Source organism: Arachis ipaensis, chromosome B05 (assembly GCF_000816755.2).
Source record: "Arachis ipaensis cultivar K30076 chromosome B05, Araip1.1, whole genome shotgun sequence".
NCBI classification, from domain to species: Eukaryota; Viridiplantae; Streptophyta; class Magnoliopsida; order Fabales; family Fabaceae; genus Arachis; species Arachis ipaensis.
The window spans coordinates 140,747,237-140,757,997 of record NC_029789.2 but is presented as its reverse complement, the minus strand read 5'-3'; the positions used below and the strand labels follow the sequence as shown (position 1 = coordinate 140,757,997).

The 10,761-nt window shown below is 34.2% G+C and overlaps 3 protein-coding genes across 3 annotated transcripts in view; 1 reads left to right on the top strand and 2 right to left on the bottom strand.

Moving 5' to 3' along the window:
* LOC107644502 (lupeol synthase-like) overlaps positions 1–3,070 on the top strand; it is a 16,590-nt gene extending 13,520 nt beyond the window's left edge. Inside the window, exons 11-18 of the mRNA XM_016348370.2 lie at positions 447–545; positions 953–1,009; positions 1,102–1,148; positions 1,540–1,683; positions 1,830–2,007; positions 2,123–2,203; positions 2,622–2,705; positions 2,805–3,070. Coding sequence (XP_016203856.1) covers positions 447–545; positions 953–1,009; positions 1,102–1,148; positions 1,540–1,683; positions 1,830–2,007; positions 2,123–2,203; positions 2,622–2,705; positions 2,805–2,915 — 801 coding nt within the window. The 3' untranslated portion in view covers positions 2,916–3,070. The remainder of the gene's footprint in view (positions 1–446; positions 546–952; positions 1,010–1,101; positions 1,149–1,539; positions 1,684–1,829; positions 2,008–2,122; positions 2,204–2,621; positions 2,706–2,804) is intronic.
* Positions 3,159–5,940, bottom strand: LOC107644503 (TORTIFOLIA1-like protein 2). Its single transcript, XM_016348371.2, has 4 exons — positions 5,415–5,940; positions 4,691–5,331; positions 3,698–4,408; positions 3,159–3,581 (listed from the first exon to the last, which is right to left on the bottom strand). The coding sequence occupies exons 1-4, from the start codon at positions 5,938–5,940 to the stop codon at positions 3,393–3,395; spliced, it is 2,067 nt and encodes a 688-aa protein (XP_016203857.2). The 3' UTR covers positions 3,159–3,392.
* Positions 7,528–10,761, bottom strand: part of LOC107644501 (cycloartenol synthase) — an 8,926-nt gene continuing 5,692 nt past the window's right edge. Inside the window, exons 8-18 of the mRNA XM_016348369.2 lie at positions 10,562–10,675; positions 10,187–10,309; positions 9,987–10,109; positions 9,809–9,907; positions 9,429–9,485; positions 9,262–9,308; positions 9,014–9,157; positions 8,682–8,859; positions 8,269–8,349; positions 7,915–7,998; positions 7,528–7,808 (exon numbers count right to left, since the gene is read on the bottom strand). Of these exons, the coding sequence (XP_016203855.1) occupies positions 7,695–7,808; positions 7,915–7,998; positions 8,269–8,349; positions 8,682–8,859; positions 9,014–9,157; positions 9,262–9,308; positions 9,429–9,485; positions 9,809–9,907; positions 9,987–10,109; positions 10,187–10,309; positions 10,562–10,675 (1,164 nt within the window). The 3' untranslated portion in view covers positions 7,528–7,694. The remainder of the gene's footprint in view (positions 7,809–7,914; positions 7,999–8,268; positions 8,350–8,681; positions 8,860–9,013; positions 9,158–9,261; positions 9,309–9,428; positions 9,486–9,808; positions 9,908–9,986; positions 10,110–10,186; positions 10,310–10,561; positions 10,676–10,761) is intronic.

Genomic DNA, 10,761 nt, shown 5'->3' with positions numbered 1-10,761 from the left:
TTAATAGTTATTACTTTTTATAAAAAAACACTAATCCAAAAATATTTTGCTTATAGAATTAATCATAATTCATCATATATCAAATACCAAAATAAATATTTCAAAAAATTGCATTTTTTTAACTAAAATTATGTAAAAAAGACCTAATCCAAAATTTTTATCTAATATAAGAACAGCTCAATTACAGACTATTAAACCACAAAAACTTGATTGAAAAAATGGATGAAATTATAAGAACTAATAAAGTAATTAAAGATATTTTTTATTAAAAGAAGATGATTAAAGATATACATCTTAATTTTGAGAAACTTAACCGATGGTATATATTATCTTTGTAATTTAATCTTTAATTTGGTGCAATCTTTTCTTGTACTCTTTATACCTACTCAATTATTCTCTCTTTTTTCAACACTAACTATAATGGTTGCTACTAAATTTTTCCATAGCTGTCGATCCTGTTGTCAAGAATGCCAATTGAAATTGTTGGGGACAAAGTTGAAACACAAAGACTATACGATGCTGTGAATGTTATTCTCTCCATACAAGTATAGTATTCTATATATCCTTCATGCCGTTTTATTGTAACTATACCTTGATTAAGACATCCTGTAATATTTTAAGAGTCTTGGTAAAATTTATTTTGATAAGCAAAAATATTTGAAAGACAGTAAAAAATTAGATTAAGCAGTTTAAAATTTTTTATTTTATATTTTTTAAACATTATTAGATTATTTAAATAATATTAGATATAATAAATATGTAATTATAGATGTTATATACATAAAATTATAAATATTAAGTTAAATAAAGTAATTTGTGTTATTGTCTCTCTAAGTTTCTTAAGAGTATTTCTTAGTAAAGCTCTAGTTAAACAACAACAACACCAAAGTCTTGTCCTACTACAGATGAAAAAAAAATGTGATTCTCACATGTTCATTGATTTCAACTACAGAGTAGTAATGGCGGTTTCCCTGCTTGGGAGCCTCAAAGAGGCTATCAATGGTTAGAGGTAACAACATTCAATTAGAAGGCATTTAATTTGGAGGCAAGATTAATTATGCACTTTGTTTTAATTTAGTAACACCATTTTAATTATTGCAGAAATTCAATCCAACCGAATTCTTTGAAAGCGTTATTGTTGAGATGGAGTAAGATTTACATTAAGAATTAAATGTATTTATGTATAATACACATTGAGTTTGTTAGATACATAATCATTTATATATGTCTACTTAAAATTTTAAAATTTTGGTACAAGTAATTTTATAATAGGACAACAGTATTTCTATTATTAGAAAAATCTATAATTAGATTTTTGTTGTCCCAAAAATAAATTTATCTATAATTCATATTTCAAACATAAAAAAAAAAAAAACTTTTGTACAAGAGAATAGATATATAATTATTTATATATTTTTATTTCACAACTAATTAAACTTTTAGCAGAAATAATTTCATGACATTATATAAGATCTTTTATATTATGGAATTAGTTCATTAATGCAGCTAATAATTTGAGTTGCATGTTGTGAAAAACAGTTACGTAGAGTGCACATCATCGGCATTGCAGGGCTTGCTTATATTTAGAGAGCAATACCCAATGCATAGAAGACAAGAAATAGATCACTCTATTTCCAAGGCAATCCATTTCATTGAAAACTCACAAAATTCAGATGGCTCATGGTATTGTATTTTTTTTTCTTTTTTTTTTGCCCTTCCAATAATGACTTGGGATGCATAATTATCATTCTGATCAAAATAAACATGGCACGCCAAAAGTATCTAAAAATTATTCCTTATGCTATCTTATTTGTAAGGATCGTACACAGGTATGGTTGTTGGAGTATTTGTTATACCTATGGCACATGGTTTGCTGTGGAAGGACTAAAAGCTTGCGGAAGGAATTACCATAATAGTCCTTCGTTGCGCAAAGCATGTGAATTTTTGTTGTCAAAACAACTTCCTAATGGTGGTTGGGGTGAAAGTTACTTGTCAAGTCAAAACAAGGTCAGCTCTATAATAAATTTCATTTTGCTCTGAATTGTGCACCATGCTAAGAAATTATTATAGAATAACATGACATACATGCATGCATGTTTAACACTTTAACTTCCTCATTCAGGTATATACAAATCTAGAAGGTAACCGTGCAAACTTAATTCAAACTTCATGGGCTTTATTGTCACTTATTGGAGCAGGACAGGTTAGAATTCTCAAATTTCATAATTTTTTATATAGTGATATTATATAATTAAAAGAAAGATTTCTAATAACATATTAGCCCTTCAAAGATACATACAACTAATAAGTTAATACATTCCTACAAATTATTGGGAAATTTATAAAAGACCCTTGTCAAATTAGAAATGACTACTATTACCTAACATCTTACAATTTTCAGATAATTAATTGTTTCTCCAGAAAAAAAAATAATTGAAGAAAACAATATATAATATATGGTATGGTGAGATATATTTATAAATGATAAGTGTGGATGTATGTGATTGTGAGAGAATGAAGATCTTATTTTTTCTGTATTTATTTTTTTCTGAAAGAAGTTTTTAGATGCAAAGAATGTAGATTGTGCTAATCATTGGAATTTTGCTGTAAAAACTAAAAAGGGTGAGATAGATGCTACACCCATACACAAAGGAATAAAGTTAATAATCAATTCACAAATGGAAGATGGAGATTTTCCACAGCCGGTAATTCGTCCATATTTAATCATATCTTAGCATTTAGCAAAAGTGGTTCTATAATCAACATATATATAACTTTTAATAATTTCTAATCCAATTTTCCAGGACGCAACAGGAGTGTTTTTCAGAAACTGTGTCATAAACTATGCATCACATCGTAACATATTTCCTATATGGGCTCTTGGAGAGTATCGGCGCAGAGTGTTGCATGCATGATAGTGTAAGCATAATTCATAAGAATATTTTCAACTTTCTCTTATTGATTCCATAGTCAATTTACAAATGATAATGTATCAGTTATAATGTAAACCTTGTATTTGATTATTTCCAATGTCCAATGTAATATTAGTTCTTAGTCATGCTTTACTTATCCTACATTACAGTGATGATAATACATTTATTGCTTAACACTTTATATAAATAAATGGAAAATGAGCAAGGTTAAGATAGTTATGTTGATTTAAAAAGTGAAATGAAACATGATTCACAATCAATATCTTGACATAGGTAGCCAAAGATGCATATTGCTGAAACAAAGAAAACACAATCTTTGCAATATACATTGCTATCAAACATCATGAACAAACTTCCGAAGTTACTTAATTTCAGAATGACTAGCAACGAACCATTGACTAAACCCAACACTAGATAAAGAAAATGGCATGAACATTTTTCCCCTCAAATATACAAAGATTATGAAGTTTCATTAATCTTACCCCATATATGATGCAACTTCATTGCTAACTCAGTGGCACACCTTCTTTCTGCGTGACTGATAATATTCAAGTCCCCAGCTTCCTGAACTGCAGATAGAAGCTGTTCCTTGACTTCAATGGAGAGAGCAATGCAATTTGGTCCATGGATGGTGCTCATTTCAACAATCTAAAATAAGAAAATACCATAAATTGTTTGAAGTTAATACATGACACTCCATACTGTTAAAAACTACCAATTCAAGCGTAAAATTTTACTCTGAATAACAATAGTAAGCAACTCACCTGCTGCAACCAGGGGATTATCGTATTAAAGAATCTTCCTTCAAGAATATATGATGCTAAAGTACTAATAAGAACGTTGACTGTCTTCACTGATAAACTCTCTATGACCGGACCGGTTTTATTCAGAAGCTCAACAAGTATAAGTTCATCACCAGAGCATAGAGATTCCATGTATGCAGAGTTTAGATCCCCTTCACTCACAAGCCGTTTCACACATTTCCAGTAGTTGGTATTACTCACACGACAACCAATTCTGGGTTTGGCTCTGGTAGCACAGGAAAAGATATCATCATTCTTTCTCACTTGAGTAGAAATCATGCTGCGTGTATCATTCGCAGAACTGTTCAACATATCCTTCTCTGTAAAATTCCTTGCATTCTTTGGCTTGTAGCTTTTCCATGAATCTGCGGTATCTCCAGCAAAGTTCCTTGGTTGGCTCCTTGAAAATGTTTTCTTCTCCCAACTTTCGGATTTTTTATTTGATGACAAGCCAGACGGCTTACCATTAATATCTACAGATGGCCTTGGAGTGCATGTGGAGAACCTAGGAGAAGCTGTATTTTGACTCGGCCTAAAAAATTTGGAGTTTTCTGAATAAGAATGTCTTCCTCCTTGTACGGATTCTTGAGTTAATCTATCAATTACGTTTTCTAAGCCTACCATTTTTGATTGGATTGTAGAAAGGGCATCCATTATGCCAGTTGTAAACATCTGAAAAAGATTTAGAAGCATATCAAGTAAAAGGTATATCATATGGCATGTGATGCACAATGAGAAACACCCAAGTCCAGCATTGAAATTAAAAGTGTACCATAAGTTACAGAACTAACATTTTTCTATACTCCCTCGTGATAAACACATGGATATTTTCTACATTATGTTGTCGTTAGCCAAGTGAGAGAATCATGAAAAGGCAACAACTCTTATTGATAACACTTAAGGACAAAACTTATATTCAAGAAATTGTGCATATAAGCACTGGTGTATGAATACCTGTAACTGATGCATCATGTTTGCCTGTTTGATTTCCATATCCGAAAGCTGATTCTGAATACAGATCATATCATTTGCAAGTTGAACACAGCAACATTCATGTGGAGCATGGGGATTTTGCTCTGTTATTGTAGAACCGGAACTTCTAGGATTCTGAGACTTTATGGAGTACATTTGTTCATTACAACTTCCTTCTTCACCAAACTGTTCACTTGCAAGTGGCTTCTGAAATCCATTCTTTATAAAGCATTCATGAGAAGCAGCTAAAAACTTGGTCTCAAAGTTATCATTGGTAAGATTAGAGACAGAAGAGCACTCCTGCTTGTCATCCATAGGAACATATTCATAACCAATGTCGCGCATGCTTGTAACTTCTACACTAATTGTTTCTAATGGCTTGGTGACAGAACTACTCTCAGAATCTTCATTCAAGCTATGGAATTCCACTATAGAATGAGTTCTAGGAACTGCAATTTCAACATGCCAATCGTCTTTGAGATGCTGATTATTTCCGGCATAATTTTGACCTCCCTTTCTAGCAGACAGAGGAACTCTTCCCATTGTTGATTTTGTGTTAACCTTTTGGGCCTTGAGATCTCTCTGTCCAGATTCGGTTGTACTACTAAGATCAGCCGAGTCACCTGTTTCGCCATGAAGTGCGGATTCTTAAGCAACTTGAGAGTTCTTCCAAGCATCTTCTGCAAAACCGCCACTGGAGGATCACTAGTAATATCCACAATCCTCGCCAGGCACATCGCCGACCCGCTCTGCACGTTCTTGTTTTGCTCCCCTAACGCCTCGAATATCGGCCTCACCACTGCCACAAACGCCCTGTCTCCGCCGCAGCCATTAACAATCTTGGACGCCAAAACCCCAACCGCGTCCACGCACGTGTCCCTAACCACCGAATCCGCATCCCTCAACCGCCTCACGATGCTGGACACCATCTTCGGAAGGTACGGGAGAACGAGGTCGCCGTGGACGGCGGCGACGGTGGCCATAAGGCGGACGCATTCTTTCCGTATGGAGGCCTTCTGGTCGGAATCGGTGTCGAGGAGGCAGGAGAGGAACGGCGAGACGGAATCGGCGGTTAGCGAGCGCGCAGTCCTGTCGAGCTCCTCGACGCCGATCTGGTGCGTGTCGCGGTCGGAAAGTTTGTTGAGAGCTGTAACTACCTTTTGCTTCAGCTCGAAGAGCGTTTTCGCTTGCGATTGGTGGTTGTTATGTTGCTGCGAGTGTGGCTTCTTCATCTTCGTTGAAAGCAACGAATGATAACTCATATGTGAAAATTTAACTTATATCCAAATCCGAATACATTAATATAATGATAAGAATAGACCAAGTTTTCAAAAGATAACAGAGGAATAGTTTACAGTATACTTGAAACTGAAATTTGAATGAAAGGAAACAAGAATGAGAATCTCGAAGCTATTACATATGTTACATTGGGGAGGGGAAAATGTGACTGAACCAACAGGGTACTGCACGCAAATTGAGGAATGAGAGAAAGTGTGAGACAGGTTCATGGGTTTGTTTTTTGTTTGCTATCTGGGAAACTATGTCTGACTCCGTTTGCTTTAAATTTTCGCGCCGTAAGCTATAGAATTTGAATTTGGGGAGCGTGTCTCGGGCCCAGTTTGGATTTGGGCTTTGTTGGGCTTCAGAGTTAAATAAGCTGATGAAGATTAATCGTTCTCTCAGACCAAAAACGAAAACATGTTATCTCTTTCTAGTTTCTACGACGAAAGCAAGCGATCATTAAAAAAAAGTAGGTATTATTGAGTCTATTGACCCAAGAATGAAAATTCAAAATATATGGGTAGGGGTGGCAACACTACCCGAACCCGCGGGTACCCACCCCGCTCCTACCCGTTCGGGGCGGGTAATTACCTGCTCCCAGAAATTTAATTTTATTTATTGGATTTTAATAATTATAGGAGCAGGTAGGGGCGGGGTGGATACCTGCAAGGGCGAGTTAGGGTTCAACATTTTACTACCCGCGGGTAGAAGTGGGGCGGGTTCTATGCAGGTTGTTGTAAACGGAAACGGAGTCGGGTAGAGCAAAAACCCGCCCTTACCCGCCCCGTTGCCACCCCTATATATGGGGCACAACTTTTTAATGTCTGATCTCCAAACAAAAATTTTACTTTTTAGTTTTTACTGAAAAAGTAAAAATTATACATTCCAATGAAAAAGTTAAATTTGTCCATGAGTTATAACTCAAATCACATAGTCTTCTCATACTCACTTAAGAGGTCGCAGATTCAAATCTCTCTATCTTTAATAAGAAAAAAAAAATGAAAAGGTTAAATTTCAATACGACAATACCGAATCATTATAATATTAAAAATATTTGTTACAAGTAGACTCAAACAAAAATGCACACATTGGCTTAAAATCTTTAAAGGAAAACAGTTGTAAATATTAATCATGTTTTATTGGTAACATAACATTTTCAATATATTTTTGCAAATTTTATTATGCACTACTGTGACTCATGCATATTGTAATTAAGCAACTTTTAACATGTTATCACGAGAGTAGTCGGAAGAGATGAATGTGTCTTGTTTGATGTTATCAAAGTATGACTTGATTCATCCAGAAAGTAGATAAAATGTTAAAATGTAGCCAAGAACAAAAAAAAAATGTCAAAATGTAGCTCTACATAGTTTTATTCTACCACAAACATGTTAAAAATGAGCGGAAGCGCAGTTTGCAAACAAAAACATCTTTCACGCTAACGGGTGGAAGAACACACATTCAACCAAGATTTTAGTCAAATTTTTCGTTGTATCATTATTGTTCTAACATCTGAACTATGGCAAAACGTTCTTATCCTATATTTAGTTAACTCTATTTATTTAACATTGCAATCCTCCACAAGTCAGCTCTTTGTTTAGCTCACTATTAAACTAATTTAGTCATGAAGTGTTCAAGAAGTGAATTATGGAACAAGTAAGATCTAAGACTGAAATAGTTCAGACAGCTTCCAGATAGAGCAAGATTAACGAGCCTGCAACACATTACATCGGTATTCGCCCAATGCCCAGATAGGGAATATGTTTCTATATGCAGCATAAGTGATCATGCAATTCCTGTTGAACACCCCCATGATTTCCTAACAGGAGAGAAAAGAAATATTGATTTAGTAGTTGATTTCTTTTGCTATTTTAACAATTTAAATTATATACAGAATGCAAGATATGGGGTTTTGAAGTCAATACCTCTTGTGGAAAGTCACCATTGTCCATCTGAAAATTTATCAAATATGCGGCTGCACGGTGCAATGGTTTTGGATCTCTTTTGGCCTATTCACACATTTACATTCCACGTGAAATATAAAATTATATGATAAGACAAATGCAAGATAACATGAATTTGCAAAGCATTGCCATGGTTTTTATATAATACATGCATCAACGCAGGTGGGATATATATAAGTTATGTAAGTTTTTTAAAAACTTTCGAAGTGATAAATTATCCTACCTCAATGAAGAATAGATTTGGTGCAATAATAAATTTATCAGTTCAAAACCATGGCAACAGCACAAAAGTAGCAAATATTTTGCTGTATATACCTGTCCAGCAGCAATGAGAGCCAGCAAGGCCCATGATGTGTTTACGAGATGAGCCCTATTGTTTTCAAGATTTGAATACACCTGAAAAACAGACATTGGGAGAAAAATAACTATAACTCTCAGCCTTTAGATTCCTGAAAGTAATGAAGTATTCTAACTGAATGTTACTTATAAACAAAATGCAATACGTTATATGAAAATTGTATCAGTTTCATAAAATTCATCGTCTTATACTCTCTCATTTCCTTCCTACACACTTCCCAGGAAGTTATAATCTCAGCAACTTCTTTATCATGTTTATGCATGCACTACTCGGAAAAGACTCTCCCACAAGCAAATGCTTCGTAGTTTTAGGAATTTCTAAATTCTAAGAAAAATAAATGATATTAGCATTTAGAAACAGTAAAATTAACCTTGTTTTGACAAGACAAATAACTCTCTCCCCATCCACCATTTGAAAGCTGCTTAGACAGCAGAAATTCACAAGCTTTGCGGATGGCTGGGCAATCACTGTAACTCTTTCCAGCAGCAATCAACCCATTTATCCCAAACCATGTGGCATAGGTGAAGCAAACTCCCCATGAACCATACCTGTTAAGCAGATTTGAGTGGTTTAGAGGTCTACTAAACTAACAGTTCCATTCATGCTAAAGCAAGAGGTCGAAACCACAACATGCATAAATCAACTATCAAATCAATAGATAAAAACTTGAAAATAGTGGTTTCCAAAAAGGGAGTAGCAAACCATGAACCATCTGAAGCTTGAACGCTTTCAATATATGCAGTGGCTTTTTTAATACAGCGGCTTATTTCTTCTGGGCGATGCATGGGATATAATTTCCGAAATGATGCCAATGCTTGCAAAGAGGCTGATGTACATTCCACATAACTATAGCATATAGCAAATAGAAATATTAAAAGATTCAAATGATGGGTTAAGGGATAGGAAGAGGAATGCGAAAATTTATACTGAACAAGCATTTGATAGCTTACCAATAATCAATAACTATATCACCAAAAGTTTCCGCTGGATTTATTATCTGCAAGAGAAAGCATTCATCTAAGTGTGTATCTAATCTTAATCCAAAATCAACTTCCTAAATTTTCAGGATCAACTCGTCAAGTAGGCTAATTTCTAATTATTCATAAAATAAAGTTACCTCCAGCCATCTATATGATCGTGTGAGTTCATATGTTGCAAAGCCACCATCTTTGTTCTGAAGAGTTGGGAAAAGAAAATTAATAAATACATCTCTAGATAATAACATTGATTCTTCAAACAGATTCAACAAATTTTAAGGAAACTATTTGCTCATGCACCGTGGATCACAGTCAGACAAACAAGATATTTAAAATAAATAAATATTAATAGAAAAAATGAAGAAATTAATGAGAAAGAAAATGTTAAATAGAGAGAGGATACGGTATCTTTACAAGAAAGAAAAAAGATAAAATGAAGATCTTCTTCCACCAATCTATCAATGATTTATTTGCTCAAACTATTCAGATAATCTAGCTTCAGCCAAGACGAGTCTATTACCTGCAATGAGAGCACGACATTAACAGCATCATATAGCCTCTCTGCTTTGATTGGCTCACCAGCAATCTTCGGTGAAATTTTGGAAAGTAATAGAGCAGCCTGAAAGTAGCATATTTAGCAATGTGGCAGCATAAATTAAACAAGTACAATTTCTCTACTTTTTTCAATCAATAATTACTTTTAGTCCTTCAGATGTGCAGTCAGATATCGGCCATCCATGATCTCTAGTTGAAAAAGGCCAAGCACCTTTGGAAATGTGACGGTACCAATAATTAAGATCACCTGGACAATCTTCTAAAACCTTTTGCAAGAAAAAGAGAAATGTTGATCAACAAGGGTGAACCGATGCAACAATAGTAATAAAAGTGTAAAAGTTACCTGTGATTTCTTAATAAACAAATGAACTTTTTTAATAGTTTGACCATATTCTTCAATGAGGTTGGATGAAATAATTGCTTGGACCGCAAATGCAGCATCCCATAGTTGACTTCCATTGTATCCCTGCAACAAAAATTGGTTACAAGTAAATTTCGTGATGTAAGCTTTAACAAAAATTGGTTACAGGTAAATTATATGACCTTAAGAAAAGCTCAATAATGCTGCAACAATAGTTTCACATATTACTTGTTTTGCACCATATAATATCAATTTTAGGCCCATATCATTCCTAATCATCTGTGAATATGTCCAATTAAATCAAAAACATCTTCTGATCACTCTGATAAGAGAGAATAGGTTGACTAATATGTGGACCTGCATTTTCATGCCATCTTCAGCAATCCACAAATAATCATTAAGCCTTGGAAGATGCAACTTGAAGGCTTCTGAATTTGGATCTTCTATCCAACAGCAGAGCATATTCAACACCTGATTGAGAATCGTGCAGAATAACATTAACAAGATAATTAGTATTTCATTTTTATCTCAAAAAATAAATGAACAAAAACTATCAG

Bases quoted from the DNA above. Each gene is read 5' to 3' on its own strand.
- LOC107644503 (XM_016348371.2), bottom strand. From the start codon at position 5,940: ATGAAGAAGCCACACTCGCAGCAACATAACAACCACCAATCGCAAGCG. The intron at 5,332-5,414 runs GTGATCCTCCAG...ATGGCGAAACAG, and splicing joins GAGGATTGTGGATATTACTA to GTGACTCGGCTGATCTTAGT. The intron at 4,409-4,690 runs GTATTCATACAC...AATCTTTTTCAG, and splicing joins ACATGATGCATCAGTTACAG to ATGTTTACAACTGGCATAAT.